This window comes from Hylobates moloch, unplaced genomic scaffold, assembly GCF_009828535.3.
Source record: "Hylobates moloch isolate HMO894 unplaced genomic scaffold, HMol_V3 SCAFFOLD_14, whole genome shotgun sequence".
Lineage (NCBI taxonomy): Eukaryota > Metazoa > Chordata > Mammalia > Primates > Hylobatidae > Hylobates > Hylobates moloch.
Window position 1 is genome coordinate 89,695,372 of NW_026652289.1, and position 26,499 is coordinate 89,721,870.

General features: G+C 44.7%; 2 protein-coding genes and 1 non-coding gene across 7 annotated transcripts in view; 2 read left to right on the top strand and 1 right to left on the bottom strand.

Annotated features, from left to right (window-relative positions):
* The window catches only part of SLC30A4 (solute carrier family 30 member 4), a 53,144-nt gene extending 40,532 nt beyond the window's left edge, over nt 1–12,612 (bottom strand). For 2 of the 5 annotated variants that reach the window (XM_032175287.2, XM_058427714.1), the window contains exons 1-2: nt 5,075–5,247; nt 4,432–4,936 (exon numbers count right to left, since the gene is read on the bottom strand). In XM_032175287.2, the coding sequence (XP_032031178.1) occupies nt 4,432–4,822 (391 nt within the window). In that variant the 5' untranslated portion in view covers nt 4,823–4,936; nt 5,075–5,247. Of the gene's footprint in view, nt 1–4,431; nt 4,937–5,074; nt 5,248–12,489 lie in introns of those variants that run through there. The other 3 variants (XM_032175288.2, XM_058427715.1, XM_058427712.1) reach the window with 2 other exon arrangements.
* Nucleotides 12,613–12,839: 227 nt separating this feature from the next.
* Nucleotides 12,840–26,499, top strand: part of BLOC1S6 (biogenesis of lysosomal organelles complex 1 subunit 6) — a 76,472-nt gene continuing 62,812 nt past the window's right edge. Inside the window, exon 1 of the mRNA XM_058427495.1 lies at nt 12,840–12,898. The gene's annotated coding sequence lies outside the window, so the exon portion shown is untranslated. The remainder of the gene's footprint in view (nt 12,899–26,499) is intronic.
* LOC116482790 (small nucleolar RNA SNORA41) lies at nt 20,711–20,838 on the top strand. Its single transcript, XR_004252055.1, has one exon. It is a non-coding gene; the product is annotated as a small nucleolar RNA SNORA41 (small nucleolar RNA).

The following is a 26,499-nucleotide window of genomic DNA, read 5'->3' on the forward strand; positions in this document are numbered from 1 at the left end:
AATTTTGTATTTTTAGTAGAGACGGGGTTTCGCCATATTGGTCAGGCTGGTCTCGAACTCCCGATCCATTCTTCACATAACAGCAAAGTAATCTTTCAAAAAGGTAAATCCCATCTTGTTACTCTTCTGCTTAAAACCTTATCTGGTCGGCTGGGCATGGTGGCTCACGCCTGTAATCCCAGCTCTTTGGGAGGCCAAGGCGGGTGGATCACGAGGTCAGGAGATTGAGACCATCCTGGCTAACACGGTGAAACCCTGTCTCTATTAAAAATACAAAAAATTAGCCGGGTGCGGTGGCGGGCGCCTGTAGTCCCAGCTACTCAGGAGGCTGAGGCAGGAGAATGGTGCGAACCCAGGAGGCAGAGCTTGCAGTGAGCCGAGATCGCGCCACTGCACTCCAGCCTGGGCGAAAGAGCGAGACTCCGTCTCAAAAAACAAACAAACAAAAAAACCTTATCTGGCTTTCCATTGCACTTAAAATAAAAACGACACTCATCTAACATGGCCTACCAGGACCTGCCTGATCTCTTCCTCCTGCCTCTTTCCCTCATGGTTACACACTGAAGCCAAACTGGCCTTCTTTCTAATTCCTTTTGAAGAACTGAAGGCTTTAGGACCTTGGTACATGCTGTTCTCTTCTCTTGGAAAACTCCCTCACTCTGTTTGGGTAACTCCTACTCTTCTTTTTTTTTTTGGCTTAAATGTACCTGGTCCATGCATAAACTATGTCCTACTGGTTACCATGTCTTATAGTACCTTGTTCTTTTTCTTCCTAGCACTTAGGACCATCTAAATTTTAAATTTACTTACGTGTTTAATGTTTGTCTCTTCCATTAAATTCTCCAGATAGTAGGGATCATAATAGTTTTGTTCTCCATTGTATATTCAGAACATGTAGCACAGTGCCTGGCACATAGTGTAAGTACTCAAAATACACTTCCAAAGAGAAGAGAAAAGAATGGACCTTGATGAAGGTCTCAGAGCAAGGTAAGTGGTAAAGCCAACCAAGTCTATCTCCGATCATTTAATTACTTCATTTTTTTTCCTTCTTTTTGAGACAGAGTCTCACTCTGTCACCTGGGGTGGAGTACAGTAGCCGGATCTCAGCTCACTGCAACCTCCACCCCCTAGGCTCAACCGATCCTGCCACTTCAGCCTCTGGAGGAGCCAGGACCACAGACACGCACCACCAAGTCAGGCTGAGTTTTTGTTTTTTTTTTTGGTAGAGAGGGGGTTTCATCATGTTGCCAGGCTGGTCTTGAACTCCTGAGCTCAAGCGATCCTCGGCCTCCCAACGTGCTGGGATTATAGGCATGAGCCACCGCACCCAGCCAAATTGCTTCATTTTTTATTACTCCATACTTCCTACATAAGATACTTCCTACACCTGGCCAAATTGCTTCTTTTTTTATATATATATATTTTATTTAATGTAGTCTCACTCTGTTGCCCCGGCTGGACTGCAGTGGCATGATCTCAGCTCACTGCAACCTCTGCCTCCCGGGTTAAAGCGATTTCTGGCTAATTTTTGTATTTTTAGTAGAGATGGGGTTTCACCATGTTGGCCAGGCTGCTCTCAAACTCCTGACCTCAAGTGATCCGCCCGCCTTGGCCTCCCAAAAGTGCTAGGATTACAGGTGTGAGCCACCGCGCCTGGCCAAATTGCTTCATTTTTTATTTCTCCATACTTCCTACATAAGATGCTTTATTTCTTTTTCTTTCTTTGTTTTTTTGAGACAGTCCCACTCTGTCACCCAGGCTGGAGTGCAGTGGTGCAATCTTGGCTCACTGCAACCTCCACCTCCCAGGTTCAAGCGATTCTTGTGTCTCAGCCTCCCCAGTAGCTGGGACTACAGGCGCGCCATGACGCCTGGCTAATTTTTTTGTATTTTCAGTAGAGAGGGGGTTTCACCATGTTGGCCAGTCTGCTTTCCTGCTAACCTCAAGTGATACGCCTGCCTCGAAGATGCTTTATTTATAAGCGCTTTGGACATACTTTAATAAATGCTCTATTGTATACAGTTGAACTCTATATAACATTTTGAATAATATTGTTAATGCTTACCCTAAGTACTACTATCATCTCTGTATTGTTTAACAAAATATTTCCACATTTGAGAATAAAGTCAGTATTTGAAAGGAAATACTTACTGTGGCTTTCATAAAACAACATTTACCAAATAACAGATTTCAGAAGTGAGAAGTCAAGACAATTATATCTTAATGATTTTTACTTAGGTGAAATAAACTCTGAATTATTAATCATTTTAAGGGGGGATGCTGTGATTTTTATTTTAACTTCAAATATTCAATGTTAACTTCAAAAATCATTAAATCTGAATGACTCGATATTCTAGTTGTGTTAGTTTGGGCAAGTCACCGAATCTCTGTCTGCTGAGACCATGGTGCTTTATCTGGGGCACAGCTTGTCTCCTGTCTTTTAATTTCTTTACAGCTTAAGCATTTATAATTATCTAACAGAATAAAAATGAATTAATTCAACAAGTTTATTGAGTATCTACTTTGTGCCAGTCACTGTTCTAGGTGCTAGGAATTCAGCCTGTATTTCAGTGGAAACAGACAGGTAATATTAAATGAGTAAATAAATAAGATATCTCAGATGCTGAGGACTTTGAAAGTTGGAGAGGGAACAGGGGACAAAAGAGATTTACTTTAGTCAGTCAGAAAAGGTCTCTCAAAGGTGTGGTTTTTTTATTTTCTATTTATTTATTATTTTATTTAGTTAGTTTTTTGAGACGGAGTCTCACTGTGTTGCCCAGGCTGGAGTGCAGTGGCGCGATCTCGGCTCACCACAACTTCCGCCTCCCGGGTTCAAGCGATTCTCCTGCTTTAGCCTCCCAAGTAGCTGCGATTACAGGTGCCTGCCACAACGTCCGGCTAATGTTTGTATTTTTTTTTTTTTTAGTAGAGACAAGGTTTCATCATGTTGGCCAGGGTGGTCTCAAACTCCTGACCTCAGGTGATCCACCCACCTTGGCCTCCCAAAGTGCTGGGATTAAAGGCGTGAGCCACTGCACCTGTCCGGGGTGTCTTTTTAAATAAGACACAAATGACAAGAAACTGGCCAAGAAAAGATTTGGGAAAGGCAGTCTATGTAAAGCAGTGTTTTTCAAACTAAGGCCCTGACCTACTGCAGTGGACACATGAAATCGATTTAGTGAGCTGAGACCACAATTGAAAAACTTAGGATACATCACACGAAGGAAAATTTTTGTTTCAGTTATACGTATATTTATACACATGTGACCTGTGTATATTCTCATACATATGTACACATGCATGCCTAAATGAGTCACAATGTGAAGTGTATTCTTACTATAGTGAGGTCAAAAAATATTTGAAAGCCACTGAGATAGAAGGATCAGCCACTTTGAACACCTTAGAGGCAAAAAGAGCTTTGTGAGTTGTAGGAGGAAAAAGAAGACCAGCATGGCTGAAGCAAGCCCTGGGGAGGAGTGTTAAAAAAGAAGGTAGGAAATGTATATAATTTTTCCCACATAGAACCCTCCAGTCAAGCATCTTAAATCTAGACTGCCACCTGTTTTTGTCATGGTTCATCATTTAAGAGATAACGTGTGAGAATCATCTCCCTGCTTTAATGTCACTTTGTAAACTGTCACTGAGAAGTTAGTAGTTATACTGACGTGACTGAAAATAACCTCTAAACTAAGAATGTATCTTATATTGAGAACAGATTGTTCGTATAATTAAAAAATGAACAAGAAAACCAGGCTCAGAGAACTTTGGCGGAGTCCTCTGGTTCATTTCAGGCCCTTCTTACAAGGCAAAAATTTCATGTTAGCTGCTAATTAATTTTGCAAATCTCTTGGCTATAAATACAAAAGGAAATCGTATAAAAGAAACCACTTAGGTCAAATGTAGAGGAAAAAATGCTGGGACTGTAGATGTGGCTCTTCCATTAACTCCCTAAGTGGCCCTCACGACTTATTTCACCGGTTTGCGCCCTGGAAATCCTTACAAGAAAAAAAAAAAAAAAGGAGGTGGAGCAGGTGTTCAGTAAGGTCCCTTCGTACTGTAAAATTCTATGATCTTAAGTTATTTACGATCATTTACTATTTTAAACGTTGCGAAAATTAACCTGATATTTTACCAGAACTTTGTAAAAAGAGGAAGTTACATGACATACAATGAAGATAACGTCCTTAACTTTACGGTAGATGACAGTGTTTGAACAACTAGAAGAGAAAGTCAAAGTTATCTCGGGGAGTTTATGTTGTACTTAGATTGAGCTGCACTTTGGAACCGTGTGGCCTTTTCACATGAGATCAGTGTCTTGATAAATACAAACTTCCTGAAAAGATGGGTTAAACCTCAAAGCCTGTGTAACTACAGCTTGACAAAGACTCTCGAGGAAAGGTAAACGGAAAGTGAGTTGGCAACACAACTCACCTACAAGTTCTCCAATCATGAAAAGCAAGTAAAGAACGGCAGCAATGGTCAACCTGGTTTTCACCTTTCTCTGCTTCAGTATCTCTCTCTGTTTGCTGCAGTTGTCACAGGAGTCCACCTTCAAACTCAGCTGACTGTTGGTCAAAGGTAAGTCTTGGTCCAGTAAGGAATCATCGTCGGCCTGGAGGGTCGGGTGCGCCCCGTTAACAGGCCTTTCCGGGGCTTCGGAACCGTCATCGGCCACCACAACTCGAAGTTTGTTGAACCGAGAAAGCCCCTCGTCCCCCGCCTCATCCGAGAAGTCAAAGGCGCTGGTGTCATTTAAAAACAGCGGCGCATCATCCTTCCTTAGCAGAGATTTGAGGCGCTTCCACGCGCCAGAGCCGGCCATGGCAGAGGCTGAGCGACCGCGGTGCGGAACGGATTGCGGGAGGCGGACAGCCGGCGGCGCCTACTTCACCGGAGCGCCAGCTCTCGAGGGCAGTGCCGCGCGTCCCTCCCCATCCTGTGGAAAACGAAACACGTTATAAATTAAAGGCGCCCAACCCTGTCCTCAAGTTCCAAAGCCGCTGGCGGCGGGTCGCAGGGCCGGCCCCGAGGCTCCGCCGGGGCTCCGCGAGAGGGCGGCACATCTATTTAATACCTGGGGCGCTGCCGCGGGGCCGCAGCTCATCTCCCCGCCCCCGGCCGGCTCAGCGAGGCCGGCTTGCGCTGCTCCACCCGGGGCCACGGGAGAGCGGGGTCGTGCTCGCGTCCGCTGCGCCCGCCGCTGGAGGCCAGCTCCCCAAGTCTGACAGGTTCGGGGCCGGACGCCCACAGCCGCCGCCTCTCCCCGCCTTGCGCGAGGCCACGCGCGTGCGCCGGGCGAGGCGCGCGAGGGAGGGGTCGGCGCGAGGACACGCAGGCCTGGCGCGCAGGGCTGGGGCGCCCGCCCCGCCCCTCGCCCCGAGGCTGGCTTGGGGGCCCCCGCGCCGCCTCCGCCCAGGGGTCACTCACTGGCCAACTGAGGGGACTCTGGGCGGCCCCTTCCACCTTCCCAGGCTGGGAGGCAAGTGCGGTCGGAGGGTCACGCTGGGGACTGGGCGTTGCTGCTAGGAGTTCCCTCCACCAAAAGTGTGTCTCAGGAATCTCGGGTCGGGATCTGGGTTGCGGGTGCTCGGCAGAAGACAAACCCTGCACTTTTCTTGCTAACTGGAAAGGCAAGCAGCTTTTCTCTCCTCGAATTGCTTGTCTCTGACAAATTGGCAACATTTGCTGCAGTCAACTGGAGAGGGCAAGGCTGTCGTCGTCAGCAGTTCTGTGTCCTACTGTTTTTCAGCAAATATGTATTGTCCTCTGTGTTCTCTGCCGTATTCCTTTTGCCTCCAAGGTATTTGCGATATGGACTAAACTCAAGCACAGAAAATCTAGTACAGGCATACCTTGGAGATACTGCGAATTTGGTTCCAGACCACTGCAATATGACAAAGTGAGGTCTCACAAATGTTTCATGTCCCAGTGCAAATACAGTCATGTTTGTAATGTAGTCTATTAAGTGTGTAATAGCGTTATGTCTAAAACAGTGTGCATACCTTAATTTAAAATATTGGGAGAGTGGGAGGAAAAAGTATACATACATTTGTGTTTTTTTTTGTTTTTTTTTTTTGTTTTGAGACAGAGTCTCGCTCTGTCACCCAGGCTGGAGTGCAGTGGCGCAATCTCGGCTCACTGCAAGCTCCGCCTCCAGGGTTCACGCCATTCTCCTGCCTCAGCCTCTCCGAGTAGCTGGAACTATAGGCGCCCGCCACCACGCCCGGCTAATTTTTTTTTGTATTTTTAGTAGACACGGGGTTTCACCATGGTCTCGATCTCCTGACCTCGTGATCCGCCCGCCTCGGCCTCCCAAAGTGCTGGGATTACAAGCGTGAGCCACCGCGCCCGGCCTATACATTTGTTAATTGCTCTGAGGAAGGAGGGTCGCTTGAGCCCAGAAGTTCGAGATTAGTGAGCTATGATTGTGCCTCCGCACCCCAGCCTGGCGATAGAGTGAGACCCTGTCTCTATAAATAAACAAGTAAATAAAATACATGACTGCTAAAAAATGCTAACAATCGGCTGGGCGTGGTGGCTCATGCCTGTAATCCCGGCCCTTTGGGAGGCCGAGGCACCAGATCACCTGAGGTTGGGAGTTCAAGACCAGCTTGACCAAAATAGAGAAACCCTGTCTCTACTAAAAATACAAAATTAGCCAGGCATGGTGGCGCATGCCTGTAATCCCAGCTACTAGGGAGGCTGAGGCAGGAGAATCGCTTGAACCCGGGTGGCGAAGGTTGTGGTGAGCCGAGATCACGTCATTACGCTCCAGCCTGGGCAACAAGAGCAAAACTTCGTCTCAGAAAAAAAAAAAAAAAAAAAAGCCATCAATCATCTAGGCTTTTAGCAAGTCATATTCTTTGCTAGTTGGAGGGTCTTTGCTCCGTGTTGATGTCTGTTGACTGATCTGGATGGTGGCTGCTGAAGTTTGGGGTGGCTGTGGCAATTCCTTAAAATAAGACAACAATGACATTTGCTACATTGATTGTTGTTTTCATGAAAGAGTTCTTGATGGTGTGTGATGCTGGTTGATAATACTCTACCCACAGTGGACCTTTCAAACTTGGAGTCAATCCAGTTTTCTCAAGCCCTGCCTCTGCTTTATCAACTGTTTATGGAATATTCAAATCCTTTGTTGCCATTTCAACAGTATCCACAGCATCTTCACAAGGAGTAGATTCTATCTCAAGAAACCACTCTCCTTGCTTATCTATAAGAAGCAACTCCTCATCTGTTTAAATTTTATGAGATTGCAGCAATTCAGTCACATCTTCAGGTTCTACTAGTTCTCTTGCTATTTCCACCACATCTACAGTTACTTCCTCCATTAAAGTCTTGAATCCCTCAAAATCATCCATTAGGGTTAGAATCCACTTCTTCCAAAATCCTGTTAATGTTGATATTTTGACCTCCCATGAATCACGAATGTTCTTAATGGCATCTGGAATGCTGAATCCTTTCCAGAAGTTTTTCAATTTACTTTACCTAGGTCCATCAGAGGAATCAATGGCAGCTGTAGCCTTAGGAAAGGTTCTTTTATTCATGTATTTTTTTTTTTAGATGGTGTTTCACTCTTGTTGCCCAGGCTGGAGTGCAATGGCGCAATCTCGGCTCACTGCAACCTCTGCCTCCCGGGTTCAAACGATTCTTCTGCCTCAGCCTCCCAAGTAGCTGGGATTACAGGCATGTGCCACCACGCCCGGCTAATTTTGTATCTTTAGTAGAGACGGGGTTTCACCATGTTGGCCAGACTAGTCTCGAACTCCCGACCTCAGGTGATCCGCCTGCATCGACCTTCCAAAGTGCTGGGATTACAGGCGTGAGCCACCACGCCCGGCCAGTCACCCAGGTTTTGTTCCATTTATAGAGCACAGGTAGAGTGGGTTTAGAATAATTCCTCAGGGCCCTAGAATTTTCAGAATGGTAAATGAGCATTGGCCTTAACTTAAAGCTACGGACTGCATTAGCCTCTAGCAAGAGAGTAAGTTTGTCCTTTGAAGCTTTGAAGCCAGACATCAACTTCTCTCTAACTATGAAAGCCCTAGGTGGAATCTTCCAATAGAAAGCTGTTTCCCCTGTATTGAAAATCTGTTGTTTGTTGTAGTCACCTTTCGTGATCTTAGCTACACCTTGTGGACAACTTGTTGCAGTTTCTCCATCAGCATTTGCCGCTGCTTCTTGTACTTTTATGTTATGGAGATTGCTTTTTTCCTTAAACCTCATGAACCAACCTCTGCTAGCTTCAAACTTTTCTTTTTTTTGTTAAAACAATTATTTTATTTATTTATTTTTAAATAGAGACAGGGTCTATATTGCCCAGGCTGGTCTGGGCATTTCTAATTTCCTTCAAGAGCTTTTCCATTTCCCAGAGTCAGGCGATAAAAGTTTAAAACAAACAAACCAACCCAAACAATAAAAAAGAACTTTTCATTTGCATTCACAACCTGGGTAAGAAAAGGCATAGTGCAGGGCGTGGTGGCTCATGCCTGTAATCCCAACACTTTGGAAGGCTGAGGCAGGTGGATCACCTGAGGTCAGAAGTTCGAGACCAGCCTGGTCAACATGGTGAAACCCTGTCTCTACTAAAAATACAAAAATTAGCTGGGTGTGGTAGTATATGCCGAGTAGCTCCCAGCTGCTCGGGAGGCTGAGGCAGGAGAATCGCTTGAACCCGGGAGGCAGAGATTGCAGTGAGCCTCGCACCATTATACTCCAGCCTGGATGACAGAGCAAGACTCCGTCTCAAAAAAAAAAAAAAAAGAAAAAAGAAAAAAGAAAAGGCATAGCTTTCAGCCTATGTCAGCTTTCTTTCTTTTTTCTTTCCTTCCTTCCCTTCCCTCCCTTACCTTTCCCCCCCTTCCCCTTCCCCTCCTTTCCCTTTCCTTCCTTCCTTGCCTCCCTCCCTCCCTCCTTCCTTCCTTCCTTCCTTACTTCCTTCTTCCTTCCTTCCTTCCTTCATTCCTTCCTTCCCTCCTTCTTCCTTTCCTTCCTTCTTTTCGTCCTTCCTTCCTTCTTTCCTTTTTTTGGAGTGCAGAGGCACAGTCATAGCTCACTGAAGCCTCTACTGCTCGGGCTCAGGCAATTCTCCCACCTCAGCCTCCCAGAGTGTTAGGATTATAGGCGTGAGCCACCATGCCCATCCTTATCTCAGCTTTCCATATCCCTTTCTCACTACGGTTAATAATTTCTAGCTTTTGATTTAAAGTGAGAGATATACAACTCTTCCTTTCACTTAAACACTTAGAGGTCATCGTAGGGTTATTAACTGACCCAATTTTAATATTGTGTCTCGGAATTGGGAGGGCCAAGGAGAGAGTGAAGGGGGACGGCTGGTCAATGGAGCAGTCAAAACACATACCATATTTATCACTTGAGTTTGTCATCTTATATGGACAAGGTTCGTGATGCCCCCAAATAATTACAATAGTAATATCAAAGATCACTGATCACAGATCAGCATATCAGATATAATAATAATGACAAGATTTGAAATATTAAGAGAATTACCAAAATGTGACACAGAGACATTAAGTGAGCCCAGGCTATTGGAAAAATGACGGCGACAGATTTGCTTGACCCAGGGTTGCCATAAACCTTCAATTTGCAAAACTGGCAATATCTGAGAAGTGTGAGAATGTGAAGCACAATAAAACAAGGTATGCCTATAGAGGTGTCCTTTTGGCTTTTGGGTCTGTTTAACAAAAAAACAAAAAACAGCCAGATGCAGTAGCTCACACCTGTAATCTCAACACTTTGGGAAGCCAAAGGGAGAGGATCTCTTGAGGTCAGAAGTTCAAGACCAGCATGGGCAACATATTGAGACCCCTTCTCTCCAAAAATTTTTTTAAAAGCCTCCAAGGAATTGGTGGTTGCAGTGAGCTATGATTGTGCCACTGTACTCCAGCCTGGGTAACAGACGGAGACCCCATCTTTAAAAACCAAAATGAAACAAAACCAAAAAAAGAGAAAGAAGAAATAATTGTGGGTTTTTTGTTTTTTGTTTTTTTGAGACAGGGTCTCATTCTGTTGCCAAGGCTGGGGCACAGCGGTGCAATCTTGGCTCACTGCAGCCTTGACCTCCTGGGCTCAATCTATCCTCCTGCCTCAGCCTTTTGACTAGCTGGGACCATAGGTGCTTGTCATCATGCCTGGCTAATTTTTGTATTTTTTTCCTTGTAGAGATGGGTTTTTGCCATGTTGCCCAGGCAGGCCTTGAACTCCTGGGCTTAAATGATCCTCCTGCCTCAACCTCCCATAAGTGCCGGGATTACAGGTGTGAGCCACCACGCCCAGCCAATATTTAAATTCTGTAGTAGCTTCTGATTTAAACCTAAATTATGATATCACAATGGAATGGCAATATGCACCCCTAGCAAAGCCTTAGAGTTTTTTATTTTTATTTTTGTTTGAGACAGGGTCTTGCTCTGTCACTCAGGCTGGAGTGCAGTAGTGTGATCTCGGCTCACTGCATCCTCTGCCTACCTGGTTCAAACAATTCTCATGCCTCAGCCACCCAAGTAACTGTGATTACAGGCAAGCACCACCATGCCTGGCTAATTTTTCTATTTTTATTATTATTATTTATTATTATTATTTTTTGAGACGGAGTTTTGCGCTTGTTGCCCAGGCTGGAGTGCAGTGGTACGATCTCTGCTCACTGCAACCTCTGCCTCCAGGGTTCAAGCAATTCTTCTGCCTCAGCCTCCTGGGTACCTGAGATTACAGGCGCCTGCCACCACCCCCAGCTAATTTTTTGTATTTTTAGTAGAGATGGTGTTTCATCATATTGGCCAGGCTGGTCTCGAACTCCTGACCTCAGGTGATCCACCCGCCTCGGCCTCCCAATGTGCTGGGATTACAGGCGTGAGCCACTGCGCCCAGCCTAATTGTTCTATTTTTAGTAGGGACGAGGTTTCGCTATGTTGGCCAGGCCGATCTCAAACTCCTGGCCTCAAGTGATCCACCCACTTCAGCCTCCCAAAGTGCTGGGATTACAGGCATAAGCTACCACACCTGGCTGTTTTAGAGATTCTTAATCTAGATTTTCTGAGTGGGTTTTAGGGAGTTTGGGAGGCCTTAAACTTATGTGCAAAATTTTGAGGACGTGTATATTTTCTGGGATAAGCCTTTTAGCTTTCATCATATTCTCAAATTGGATTGAGTCAAATTAGGTTAAAAACAACAACATTGTCAGGAGAGCTCATCTTAAAGGTCCAGTCCCTAGCTTCTACTTGAGTTGAATTGTAGGGCAAACTCCTTTTTATCCAGCGTTTTTTTTTGTTTTTTTTTGAGACGGAGTCTTTCTCTGTCCCCCAGGCTGGAGTGCAGTGGTGCAATCTCGGCTCACTGCAAGCTCCGCCTCCCGGGTTCACGCCATTCTCCTGCCTCAGCCTCCAGAGTAGCTGGGACTACAGGCGCCCACCACCACGCCCGGCTAATTTTTTGTATTTTTAGTAGAGACGGGGTTTCACCGTGTTAGCCAGGATGGTCTCGATTTCCTGACCTCGTGATCCGCCCGCCTCGGCCTCCCAAAGTGCTGAGATTACAAGGCGTGAGCCACCGCGCCCGGCCTATCCAGCGTTGTTTTTTTTGTTTTTTTTTTTGAGACCGAGTCTCACTCTGTTGCCCAGGCTGGAGTGCAGTGGCGCAATCTTGGCTCACTGCAATCTCCGCCTCCCGGGGTCACGCTATTCTCCTGCCTCAGCCTCCCCAGCAGCTGGGACTACAGTCGCACACCGCCACGCCCGGCTAATTTTTTATATTTTTAGTAGAGACGGGGTTTCACCGTGTTAGCCAGGATGGTCTCGATTTCCTGACCTCGTGATCTGCCCACCTCGGCCTCCCAAAGTGCTGGGATTACAGGCGTGAGCCACCGCGCCCGGCCTATCCAGCGTTTATGAATGTTGTATTTTTATAACAGTCTACATGTATTACCAAATTTCAAGTTACAAAAAATACAATAAAAAGTCACATGAAACATCATTTTCCTCTGAAGATTGAAATGGCACTTTAGAATCTTGTATGCCTCAGATGCAAGAAATCAACTCCTTTAAATATGACTCCTCGGATTTAAATGCCCATCATATTTCTACAGAGCTGCAGCCACGAGAATCAAGGTAGGGAAACCCAGATCAGAGATTCCACGTTCCCTAGACCAGGAAGGGAAAACTATTTCCCAGTTAACCAGGGCACTCTGGTAATAATCCGCTGAAAGGAGAGATCTTGCTGGGGGTTGCTTTCCTAACTCCAAATATTTGAATGCACCTGGTTTGGGAGTAGGTTTTTTTGTAATTGTTTTGAATTTCACTTTGTTTTACTGTCTGAAATTCTACTAATGAGAGATACAAATGGATAAAGAAAATATTTTAGGAGTGTGATCATTTTCTCTTTAGTATAAATCCTTCAAACAAGATTCTATTTAAAGAAAGTGGATAAATGTTTTTAAGAAAAGTTAAGGCAAGAGCGTGGATTGTTTTGGGTACTTACAGCAAGCTTTGTTGAATAGGGCTGCAGTTCTGCATCCCAGTTTGTTTTTATTATTTTTCTCACTGGGTACCTGGAGAAAGTGATGGGAGGACAACAAAAACTATATGGTGATTTTAAAGTATATCCACAAATTCTGTGATACTCTACTCATCAAGAGGTGGAGCTTAATTTCCTTCCTGTTGAGCGTGGACTGCACTAAATGAGTTGCCTGTGGCCTATAATGAATATGGCAGAAGTGACTCTGTGTGACTTATAAGACTAGGTCATAAAAGGTATTGCAGCTGCCTCCTCATCCTCACACTTGGATCACTTGCACTAGGAGGAGCCAGCTACTGTGCCATGAGGAACTCAAGTGGCCCTGTGGAAAGGCCTGTGTGATGAGGAAGTGAGGCCTCTTGCCAACAGCCATGTGAGTGAACCATTTTGGAAATGGACGCTCTAGTCCCAGCTAAGCCTTCAGATAACTATAGACTGGGCAGTGCTAACTAAAACCTGGAGAAATCCAGAGCCAGAACCACCCAGCTAAGCCATTCTCAGATGACCCACAGAGACTGTGTGAGATAAGAAATGTTTGTTTTAAGATGGCAAGTTTTGGGATACTTCGTTACACAGCTATAGATAACTAATATATTATGTATCAATTTTCCTGCATACCAGGAAAGACACTTTTCTTATTCCTTTATCACATGGGCTCTTGTTCCTCAGCCTGCTCTCAGACTAGTGGCATGATTTCTATCATTGACCTTCAAAATGGGCTAAATACATAGACTTCTGCAAATAGGCTTGGAATGTAACTACAATTTGCAACCTTATTTCTACGCACTCAGAGTTTATAATAATAGACAAATGAACTTTTGAAACAGTGCACACGTATAATCTCGGTACTGCCTGAAATTCTGTTTGCTAGCTATTGCTCAGTATGCCATTCTTTTTTAAGAGACTTCATACGTTTTTCTAGTCTGAAGAATTTATTTATTTTTTATTTTAGTGAGATGGGGCAGGGGGGCGGGTCTCACTATATTGCCCAGGCTGATCTTGAACTCCTGGGCTGAAGTGATCCTCCTGTCTCAGCCTCCCAAGTGCTGGGATTACAGGCACGAGCCACCAAGCCCAGCCTGAATAACTTCTTGCATGGCAGATGGAAAAAGTTGCCAACCATTTAGCTAGTCTCTCAACCAGGCAACTCATAATATGCAGATTTAGGCAATAGCAGAAGCCTGTCAACTGAATTGCAAGACACATACCTTGGGGCAGTTGAAAGGGATGGGCACAAAATTTCCTATGTCAAAATTTGTTTTCTGGTCCAGATATCTCTTGAAAAAAATGGCTGGGTGTTGTGGCTTACACCTGTAATCCCAGCACTTTGGGAGGCTGAGGTGGGCAGATCACCTGAGGTCAGGAGTTTGAGACCAGCCTGGCCAACATAGTGAAACCCCTGTCTCTACTAAAAATACAAAAATTAGGGCTGGGTTTGGTGGCTCACGCCGGTAATCCCAACACTTTGGAAGGCTGAGGCAGGTCGATCACGAGGTCAGGAGTTCGAGACCAGCCTGACCAACATGGTCAAGCACCGTCTCTACTAAAAATACAAAAATTATCAGATCTTGGTGGTGCACGCCTGTAATCCCAGGTACTCAGGAGGCTGAGGCAGGAGAATCGCTTGAATCCTGGAGGCAGAGGTTGCAGTGAGCCGAGATCGTGCCACTACATTCCGGCCTGCACAACAGAGTGAGACTCCGTCTCAAACAACAACAACAAAAATTAGCTGGCTGTGGTGGTGGGTGCCTGTAATCCCAGCTACTTGGGAGGCTGAGGCAGGAGAATCTCTTGAACCTGGGAGGCAGAGGTTGCAGTGAGCTGAGATTGTGCCATTGCACTCTAGCCTAGGTGACAGAGCAAAACTCCATCTCATTAAAAAAAACAAAACAAACAAAAAAACCTACTGAAAATAATATCATAGCTAGGATACTTAAGGCTTGTGTGCCAGGCACTATGAGGGCCCCTGACTTACATTAGCTCATTTAATCATTACCGCATCACTGTGATGAAGGTAGTGATTGAAAGCATGGATCTTGGAGTCAGATTGTGTTTGAGTCCTGGCCTCACCACTTGTAGTTGGATGGTCTCTGGCAAACTATTTAATCTCTTTATGCTTCAATTTTCTTACATATAAAATGGATATAATAATAGTACCCACTTCACAAGGGTTTACTACGGATTAAATAATGCCGGTAAAGCATGTAAAATTTAGCACACATAATTCCTAGCACACAGTATGCGTTCAATCAATGCCAGCTATTATTTTTTTTTTATTTTTATTTTCCTTTTTTTTTTACTTTTGACACAGCCTCAGGAGGTCCTGAGGACATGTGCCTCAAGCTGTTATTTCTTATGCAGATGAAGACATAGAGTCTCAGGGAGGTTAAGTATCTTGGTCAGGATCATGCAGTTAGCAAACAGAGCAAGAATTCAATTTGGATCAGCTTTGTTTCTGAGCTCAATCTCTTAACCGTTACCCCACACTATCTGCTCGGTTTCTTTCTGCCCAAAAATGGAATGCTCTATAGAAAAGCATCTAGACTCTGAAGCATGTCAGGAGAGATCCCTGTTTCATGTATCAATGGTTTGCAAGAACCTTGAGACTCCATCATCATCCTGTGAAATCCCCATTGAAAATGAGCAAAAAGAAAGTGGAAAAGTTTTTTAAAAGTGAAATATGCGAGAAGATGCTACTTGGTTGAGGTTCAAATTCTGCATATTCCCCATCCCAAGAATGCATCTCTATTGGCACATGTGGCCGTAGGAGTTTCCTACAGGATGTTTTAGAATGTGTCCCCTTATCTTCTTCAGGAGGGGATGAAAGTTGTTGAATGCGTGGAACAAGGGTTAGTGATGTGATACACAACTACAGTGAGTGTAATAGTTTATTCCTTCTATGAGTTGTTACCAGAAAGGAGTCCTGATCCAGACCCCAAGAGAGGGTTCTTGGATCTCATACAAGAAATAATTTGAGATGAGTTCATACAGTAAAGTGAAAGCAAGTTTATTAAGAAAGTAAAGGAATAAAGAATGGCGACTCCATAGGCGACTCCCTCAGGGCTGCTGGTTGCCCATTTTTATGGTTATTTATTTATCATATGCTAAACAAGGGGTGGATTATTCATGCCTCACCTTTTTATTATTTATTATTTTTTAGACAGAGTCTCATTCTGTCACTCAGGACAGCTAATTTTTGTATTTTTAGTAGAGACAGGGTTTCACCATGTTGGCCAGGCTGGTCTCGAACACCTGGCCTCATTTGATCCACCTGCCTCAGCCTCCCAAAGAGCTGGGATTACAGGCATGAGCTGCCATGTCGGGCAATGCCTCTCCATTTTAGACCATATAGGGTAACTTCCTGATGTTGCCATGGCATTTGTAAACTGTCATGATGCTGGTGGGAGGGTAGCAGTGAGGACGACCAGAGGTCACTGTCATCCCCATGTTGGTTTTGGTGGGTTTTGGCCAGCTTCTTTACTGCAACCTGTTTTATCAGCAAGGTCTTTATGACCTGTATCTTGTGCCGACCTCCTATGTCATTCTGTGACTCAGAATGCCTTAACTGTCTGGGAATGAAACCCGGTATGTCTCAGCCTTATTTTACCCAGCCCCTATTCAAGATGGAGTTGCTCTGGTTTAAATGCCTCTGACAGAGTAGCTGGAGTTTCAATTTAATACCTCCTCTCAGGGAGGAGAAAGAGAAGAAGGACCCAAAATAGATAAGAGAATTGCCCAAGGATGGCAAAGGCCCCCTTTTGGACAGGGAGGAGATAAAAGAGAGGGTCAAGAGCCCACGTACCCTGTAAGGCAAACCAACCTGCCAGCCAAAACCGAAATTTAGTCAAGTTCATTGTTTCGTAGCTTTGTTTTTTGCTTTCCCTTAGTTTTTTGTTTTGTTTTGTTTTGAGACAGAGTTTTGCTCTTGTTGCCTGAGCTGGAATGCAATGGTACAATCTCGGCTCACTGCAACCTCCACCTCCCGGGTTCAAGCGATTCTCCTGCCTCAGCCTCCCAAGTAGCTGAGACTACAGGCATGTGCCATCATGCCCGGCTAATTTCTGTATTTTTAGTAGAGATGGGGTTTCACCATGTTGGCTAGGCTGGTCTCGAACTCCTGACCTCAGGTGATCTGCCCGCCTTGGCCTCCCAAAGCGCTGGGACTACAGGCGTGATCCACCGCTCCCGGCCTAACTGAGACCCTTAGTTTTAAAGTAAATGTTCCTATAGATTTCTCTAAGCATATCTGGCTGAAATTAGCAGGAATAGGAGGTCCAAGATGAGAAGGGGTTTTGGGAGTTAGGATACCAGCCCCAGAGTCTGAGGTGGTGGCTGGGCTAGAGGAGCTTAAAGTTGAGAGTGGAAGGCTGAACTTGGAAATACATTGGGAGTTTCATCATAGACAGGAGCACCACAATAGAACTCAGAGAAACTGATTCAGCTTCTAATTTTGTAATCCATTCACTGTGACCCCTAGCAGTGTAATATTAATAATTGTTCAGCTTATTTTCTTGTCTGTAAAATGTGGAAAATAATGTTTGTCTTACCTATTTCATTGGGACACTGTAAGAATCAAATGAGATTTTGTATGTGAAAGCATCTTCCTTTACCACTTTACCAGAAAGAGACATTAAAGACCATGCCACCTGAACTAAACTACAAAGCAAGGGTATGGACAAATGCTAATTATCAAGAATTCTCAGTCATGGGTGGTGGCTCACCCCTGTAATTCCAGCACTTTGGGAGGCCGAGGCAGACAGATCACTTGAGGCCAGGAATTCAAGATCAGCCTGACCAATGTGGTGAAACCCCATCTCTACTTAAAATACAAAAATTAGCCGGGTGTGGTGGTGCACGCCTGTAATTCCAGCTACTCAGAAGGCTGAGGCATGAGAATCACTTGAACCTGGAAGGCGTAGGTTGCAGTGAGCCAAGATCGCGCCACTGCACTCCAGCCTGGGTGACAGAACAAGACTCTGTCTCAAAAAAGAAAGAACTTTCCACTTACGTTCGTCTCTTCTTAGGATTGCTAAACCCAGTCTTTGGTTTATTAATGACGCATTCTGACTTATTTAGAACTTATTTAGAACTCCACCACACATTGTTACTTCATTCCTATCCTAAGCTGTTTTTGCAGCCATAGCATCTGATCTCATACTTGCAGCAGGAAGCCTGTAAATACTCGTGGACAAATATATGCAAATATTTTAATCTTAGAGAGTTTATCCATAACCTTAAATTCTTCCTTAAAGAAATTTCTATTTCTTTAAGCTGGAGTGTAAGGCCATTTCTAAGGAATTTTTTTTTTTAATTGTACTTTTAAGTTTTACGGTACATGTGCACAATGTGCAGGTTTGTTACATATGTATCCATGTGCCATGTTGGTGTGCTGCACCCATTAACTCGTCATTTAGCATTAGGTATATCTCCTAATGCTATCCCTCCCCACTCCCCACCCTCTAAGGAATTTTTTTAAGTGGTGATACCAATGTGTCTTATAAGATCAGTGATTATTAATACACTCATAGTTCATATTTATACTATATCTATTTCAAAGAACATTATAACATTTACGAATCAAGCCAGGACAAAGAAGCAACTGCAGACAAAGTGACTTTTTTGTGGCCTCTAGTAACTTGTGGCTTCAAACAATGAAGGCCATTGTATAAACTCCTTTGAGGGGTTATTGTGAGAATTAATTAGATTAAAACCTGCAAAGTACTTTGAACTTTTCCCAGAATTCCCTTACAAATAAAGATGACGTTAATTTTTTTTTGAGGTATCTTTATGTTGGTCCTCCCAGAATCAAATGTAACAAGTTCACCTGCTGTTGAACTGCCTGTGTTCCCCGAAGCAAATCCCAAGTCTAAGCCAAATTTTACCTTTAGTGATTTTAAGCTGACCACAAGAGCACACACAATGGAGCAGAATTTGTTGCCCTTATCACAAAGAGCTTGGTGTATGATATGCATGATGCAGTGTCTCATAATCCCTATGCCACATGGTAATTAGATAGAAATTACTGTAGTTATTACAGCTATTTTATAGTGACCAACAAAGTTTTACCCTCCTCTTTGTTATTTATATTTGAATAATTTACATTCTGCTCATTTACAATAGGATTTAAGGCAGCCTTCCCTTTAGTAGTTCTTCCTTATCCCTAAACAATGTAAATGCTGAAAAACTTTCCTGATTCGGGTAACTGTTTAATCCTCATTGTATGAACCGAAGCACAAGCAAACATTAAAGACAGGAGTTTTAGATCCAACTCTCTTTTTTTTTTTTTTTGAGACGGAGTCTCGCTCTGTCACCCAGGTTGGAGTGCAGTGGTGCAATCTCGGCTCACTGCAAGCTCCGCCTCCCGGGTTCACGCCATTCTCCTGCCTCAGCCTCTCCGAGTAACTGGGACTACAGGCGCCCGCCACCACGCCCGGCTAATTTTTTTTTTGTATTTTTAGTAGAGACGGGGTTTCACCGTGGTCTCGACCTCCTGACCTCGTGATCTGCCCGCCTCGGCCTCCCAAAGTGCTGGGATTACAAGCGTGAGCCACCGCGCCCGGCCTTAGATCCAACTCTCTAACAGCTGGGGCTCCTGGGGAACCCCTTCTCCTTAGTCTCCTGATCTTCTCTGATCCCAATCTTGTCCCCATCGACCCCCTCAGCCCATGCTGTCCTCTCCTCTTCCTAAGAAGGAGCAGCTCTGAATATTCTGAATGCTGGGCTTGGGGCAGCAGAAACTGTGGAGCAGCCCCAGGTGAGCCCTGGGGAACAGTAGGATAAAAGGCCTATTGTAAACGAGGAACCTGTCTGGCAAGTGACCAGCCTGGTTTGCTTGGGACTGAGGGGGGTTCCCAGGACATGGGACTTTCAGTTTACTGGGACTAATTTACCTGGGCATTAGACTAGGTTCTGGGACCCTGATATTGGCGGAGTCTTTTCTGGATGGGGAGAGAATCTTACTTGGGAAAGACACCTTGCTCCTTTTGGGCCCTGCAGCACACTGGTCTGGGTTATGTCTCCTCAGGGAACTCTGGATGTGACTCCTGTTACATGAAAATGGAAGAGGTCAGAGTTGTGCCAGAGGGAGGCCAGCCACATCCAGGCAGGGCCCCCATGGCCAGAACCCTGCTAGAGCCATCAAGGTCCCAGGTCAGTTCTGCAGCTTTGCAGGTGTGGAAATGACACCTGTGGGTCAGGCTGGGGAAGCTAATGCATGCTAAACAACTGCCCTGAGAGACTGAGTTGATTACTGTTGTGGTTATCATCATAATCCTGGGGGATACACCTTTGCCATTTCCCTGGATGGCCCGCTTCACAGGACCAGTGATATGAGAAGGCAAGTTACCTTAGAGCTAGAACAAAGGTTTTTGTTTGTTTGTTGAGACAGAGTCTCCCTCTGTCACCTAGGCTGGAGTGCAATGGCACGATCTTGGCTCACTGCAACTTCTGCCACCCGGGTTCAAGCGATTCTTCCGCTCCAGGCTCCCAAGTAGCTGGGATTACAGGCACCCACCATCATGCCTGGCTAATTTTTGTATTTTTGTAGAGACGGGGTTTCACCATGTTGGCCAGGCTGGTCTTGAACTCCTGACCTCAAGTGATCCACCCGCCTCGGCCTTCCAAAGTGCTGGGATTACAGACGTGAGCCACCACACCCAGCCTAGAACAAAGGTTTTGAAAGGAGAAAAGGGTTGGTTGGTTGGTTGGAGACAGGGTCTTGCTCTGCTACCCAGGCTGGAGTGCAGTGGCATCATTTGGGGTCACTGCAACCTCTGCCTCTTCCTATGTGTAATTTTTAAGTGAAAGTGCAAAATCCTAGTCTAGTTTTCCTGGAAAATTTTCCCCAGGCCCACATCAGGTGAGGCCCACAGATAACCAACCCCCTCTACTGTGTACTGATTGTTATAATTTAGGGGAGGACATTCATGTACTACTACTCTAGCTAACTTTAATCCTCCCAGTTGTGTTTAGTCCTGAGTTATGACCTCAAAGCTCATAGGCCTGTCTTCCTTTTGTAAATAGTTTGGATATTTTTATCTCAAAGTGCCTTATTTTGCACTTGCTCCCACGAGAGCTCGTTTGTCAATTGTCACATCACCTGGTCAGATTTATAGGCTCTTCTGATTATCTAGCTCAGGAATTGGCAAACTTTTTCTGTAAAAGGCCAGATAATAAATAATTTCACTTCCACCACTATTGGTCTGCAGCTCTTCTTATGGTAGCAGTTGTTGCATTTCTCTGTGGGAAAGAAAAGAGGATTAAACACCTCTTTCTTAGCAAAACAGAGAGTAGGCATATGTGTGACAGACACAAGATGTATTCTGTAGTTTTGTTTGGCAAGAGATGATCCATTTCAAAACAAATTAAGAAGACTTGGAAAAAATATAATTCAGTATTTGAATAATGCTGCGTCTTGTTCTTTTTAAAAAATAATAATTTTGGGCTGGGCGTGGTGGCTCACGCCTGTAATCCTAGCACTTTGGGAGGCCGAGGAGGGCAGATCACGAGGTCAGGAGATCAAGACCATCCTGGCTAACATGGTGAAACCCCGTCTCTACTAAAAATAAAAAAAATTAGCGGGCATGGTGGCAGGCACCTGTAGACCCAGCTACTTGGGAGGCTGAGGCAGGAGAATGGCGTGAACCCAGGAGACGGAGCTTGCAGTGAGCTGAGGTCGCGCCTCTGCACTCCAGCCTAGGCGACAGAGCAAGACTCTATCTCAAAAATAATAATAATAATAATAATAATTTTAGCTTTGCAGCAATCCTCAGGTGTCAGTCACTCTGCTGTTGTAGCAGCAGCCAAAGAGAGAATAAACAAATGAGCATGGCCATGTTCCAATAAAATTTTATTTATGGAAACTGGGATGTGACTTTCATATAATTTTAATGTGTCACAAAATATTAGTTTTCTTTCCATTTTTTTCAACCACTTAAAAATGTAAAAACCATTCTTAGTTTGCAGGCTGTACAAAAACAGGCACTGGCGCAATTTGGCCCAGCACTTGCTGACCCCTGATCTAGACCTATCTGCGTAGAAGTGTTGTTAGAGGTTTTATTGCATAGGCTGTCCTCCAGATCATTTACACGTGTTAGTATGTCCTTTCCTAGCACAGATGCCTGAGACTTAGGCTCTTGGTTTCATCAATCCTCACTTCCCAATATACTGTTTTTAAAAATTTATTTATGTATTTATTTACTTATTTTGAGACGGAGTCTCACTCTGTTGCCCAGGCTGGAGTGCAGTGGCGCCATCTTGGCTCACTGCAACTTCCGCCTCCTGGGTTCAAGCAGTTCTCTACCTCAGCCTCCCAAGAAGCTGGGATTACAAGTGCCTGCCACCATGCCTGGCTAATTTTTGTATTTTTAGTAGAGACGGGGTTTCACTGTGTTGGCCAGACTGGTCTTGGACTCCTGACCTCGTGATCCACCCACCTCAGCCTCCCAAAGTGCTGGGATTACAGGCATGAGCCACAGCAACTGGCTTATTTTCTTTTATATATTTTTATTTTTTATTTTTTTGAGACAGAGTCTCACCCTATTGCCCTCCCAAGTAGCCTCCCAAGTAGCTGGGACCATAGGTACCCACCACCATGCTTGGCTAATTTTTGTATTTTTAGTAGAGACGGGTTTCACCATGTTGGCCAGGCTAGTCTCGAACTCCTAACCTCAAGTGATCCACCCGCCTTAGCCTTTCAAAGTGCTGGGATTACAGGCGTGAGCCACGGTGCCTGGCCCTCAAATGTACTGTTAAGGCAGCAGTATTTATACCACGCAACTGCCTTCATTTGGGCCGGGTGTAGCTGGGACCCTGGAACCCACCAGAATGCTTGCTTGTGGCTGTTCAAGCCTCTTAGTGGCTCCTGTGAAAATACACTGGACCTTTCAAAATGGAAATCTGATTGTGTCTCCAACCTCTTCCATGCCTCCACTCTTAGCTCAGGCACTTGCCTCTTTCCTCTGAGCTGTAGGTGCACTAAACTTGTGTTTTCTGGGGTTCTGAGCACAGGCCTTTTCATGTGCAGTTTCCTCACTTGGAATACCTTTCTTCTTCATTCCTTTAGCTAGTTAGTTAGGTAAGCTCTCCAGAGCCACTCTCCTCCATGGCACCCATCATGCCCCAAGTCTAGATGAGTCAATTTGTTACATGTTTCACTTTGTAATGTTGTCTTCATTAGTGGCATTATTTGACTAATGGCTGCTACTAACTCTCATTAGACTCTAAGCTCCAAGAGAGTGAGGGACTGTATCTTTGCACACCACTGTATCTTCTGCACCTGGCACTGTGCCTGGCACAGAATAGGTGGTCAACAAGCACCCCAGTAGGCCACAGCCTGCTGCCTGGGGGCATTGATGCCTATGAGAGTCCCTGACACCCAAGTATCACTTGCCCAGATTCTCCCAAGTGCACAGGACTCCATCTTTCTGTTGAGAACTGCACAGTTTCCATCAAGAAATCCAGAATTAGAGATGTGACTACCATGCCCTTCACATATCCACTGCCTTCCCAGGAACTGTCACTCGGGCCTCTAGTTCCCTCCCCTACCTTGAATCAACAGGCCCCACCCATTATTTTTGCTTCTGAGCTAGTTCCTTATTGCCTCACAAAACATTCCACTTTCATGCAACTTTTGTTATTAGCCTGTCCTTTGGAAACCTGTCCAAGGTTTTATTAAGGTTTCTAGGTGAATAATATTAAGCTGTTCTTTATCTACTTTTCCATTTTTTTAACCACTTAAAAATGTAAAAACCTCACAAAAATTTATCAAATTTCTCTTTAAAGATATCATCTTGATAGTCTTCTCTGAAATTAATTTTATTTATTTAGCTTGCCTGTTTCACAAATGAACCATAATTTCCCAGGTTCCCTTTATAAATTTCTAAATGATAATAAATATTGTCATGTAATAAAAATTATAATATTTTGAGCCCACTGTGCTAGGAACCTTACATACACTGTTTAATTAATTATTATTATTTTTTGAGACAGTCTCGCTCTGTCACCCAGACTGGAGTGCAGTGGCGCAATCTAGGCTCACTACAACCTCCACCGCCCAGGTCCAAGGGATTCCTGGGCATCAGCCTCCTGAGTAGCTGGGATTACAGGCATGCGCCACCATGCCGGGCTGATTTTTTTGTATTTTTAGTAGAGACAGGGTTTTGCCATGTTGACCAGGCTGGTCTTGAACTCCTGGCCTCAAGTGATCCACCCACATTGGCCTCCCAAAGTGTTGGGATTACAGGTGTGGGCCACCACGCCCGGCCCAGTGTTTAATATAATCCTTATAACAATCCTGCATAGTAGATACTAGTGTTCCCATTGTGTACATGGAATAAATGAAATTTTATAAATATTTTGTTCTAAGTCACACAGTTAGGAATCAAGATTTGCATCAGGTTTGTATGAGTCAGGTGCCCGTTGTCTTTTCACTCTGACATTTTTCCTCCCTTCTTAGGCTTGTTGGTTCATAATGGTGGTGGGGAGGGTATGTATGTCATATTTTTACTTTTCCAACCTCCTGAGTGTACAGCCAGTTGTTATGACCAGTTACCCAGTTTTGCCAACGGCCCCTCAATGTCATGTTGCACTTCCATCAGAAGTTGGGTAGGTCTTGAAGTATTATCCTTGTATTGAAAACAGTAATTATCCATCCATGTATCCATCCACCCATCCATTCAGTATTCCTTAAGAGTCTGTATACCAACCAGGCGCAGTGGCTCATGCCTGTAATCCCAGCATTTGGGGAGGCCGAGGTGGGCGGATCACCTGAGGTAGGGAGCTCAAGACCAGCCTGACCAACATGGAGAGACCCCATCTCTACTAAAAATACAAAATTAGCCGGGCGTGGTGGCACATGCCTGTAATCCCAGCTACTAGGGAGGCTGAGGCAGGAGAATCGCTTGAACCCAGGAGGTGGAGGTTGTAGTGAGCCGAGATCGTGCCATTGCACTCCAGCCTGGGCAACAAGAGTGAAACTCTGTCTCAAAAAAAAAAAAAAAAAAAAGAGTCTGTGCTATGCTATGTGCTAAACATGTCTTAGACCAAAGAAACGTGTCCCTAGTTTTTAAAATCAAGACATTGTGGAGTTAGTGGAAGAGGCATTGGTGGGTTGGGGGGTTAGGGTAGGGATGAAGAAGAGAAAGGAAGGGAAAGGAAGGAACTTCCTGTGAAGTCATTCCCCTGGGCACATGAGTATGATGGAGGAAGGCAGGGGAAGATATTGAGATTCTTACACAGCGAGATAGGAATGATGAGGCAAAACCAGCAGAATTTTGCCCTGGCATGAAATACTGCCTGTTTGTGGTACCTTACGATTTTCAGTTCCCTTCTCCAGAAGCTGATACTTTCCTATATCTCTGATGTTCTATTTACTCTTTTTGAAGCCACTTTTAGAAATTGGCCAGCATATGGACATGGTGGTGCAGCATATGGATGTGGTAGTCCCGGCTACTTGGGAGGCTGAGGCAGGAGGATCACTTGAGCCTGGGAGGTTGAGGCTGCAGTGAGCTATAATTGAGTCACTGTACTCCAGCCTGGCATGATTACAGCTCACTGCAGGCTAGGTTAGTGGAAGATAAAGGCTCTCTCAGGCTGCCAAAAAAATCAAGTTTCTGACTCTAATTAGGTCTTGAGAGCGAGACCATCTCAAAAAAAAAAAAAAATTGGCCAGCATAGATGTTAACCTTTGCATTTTGTGTTCTCTTGTGTAGGTAGCATATCCACTCATCTCAACAGCCTACCAGAATTGTGACAGTAAATTCAAGTTATGCTTTTTAAAAGATTTAAACAGATTTACTGGGCTTAAGAAGGGGTTTACTTCTTTTTTTTTGAGACGGAGTTTTGTTCTTGTTGCCCAAGCTGGAGTGCAATGGTGTGATCTCCGCTCACTGAAACCTCCGCCCCCTGAGTTCAAGCGATTCTCCTGCCTCAGCCTCCTGAGTAGCTGGGATTACAGGCACATGCCACCACACTCGGCTAATTTTTTGTATTTTTAGTAGAGACAGGGTTTCACCATGTTGGCCAGGCTGGTCTCAAACTCCTAACCTCAGGTGATCCGCCAGCCTCGGCCCCCCAAAGTGCTGGGATTACAGGCGTGAGCCACCGGGCCCAGCCTACTTCATTTTTTCCCTTGGTTTTGCATGTGTTTGTGTGTGTGTATTAGTCTGTTCTCACACTGCTATGAAGAAATGCCCAAGACTGGGTAATTTATGAAGGAAAGAAGTGTAATTGACTCCCAGTTCCACATTGCTTGGGAGGCCTCAGGAAACTTATAGTCATGGCAGAAGACAAAAAGCAAGTGCCTTCTTCACAGGGCAACAGGAAGGAGTGAGTCCAAGCAGGGGAAATGCCAGATGCTTAATGCAACCATCAGATGTCATGAGAATTCATTCACTATCATGAGAACAGCATGGGGGTAACTGCCACCATGATCCAATTACCTTCACCTGGTCCTGTCCTTGACATATGGGGATAACGGGGTGAGATCTGGATGGGAACACAGAGCCAAACCATATCAGTGTGCATGATGAATGCATGTGCACACAAATGTGTATAGACTTATACATGTGAAAAGCAAGGGGGGCCTGGATTGTTGTTCAATCATTAAAACATGTTCAGACAGAGGAATCCTGGTGATCAGAAGAGTCCTCACAAAGTGGCTTTCACTTTGGTAAGTTCATTGTGAAATCAGAGTCTGAAACTTGATTTTATTAACAGCCTGAGAGTGCCTTCATCTCCCACTAACCTAGCTTATGAAAACTAGTAAATACAAAGGAAAATATTGTGAGTATGCAAGAAAGTGTTCATATGTTTTAGAGATCCACACTAAAGTGAATGGTTATCTTGGTCAGCCTGGGCTGCTACAACAAAATACCATATACCTGGTGGCTTAGAAACAACAGGAATTTTTTGCTCACATTTCTAGAGGCTGAAAAGTCCAAGATCCAGGTGCCAGCAGATTCCATGTCTGGTGAG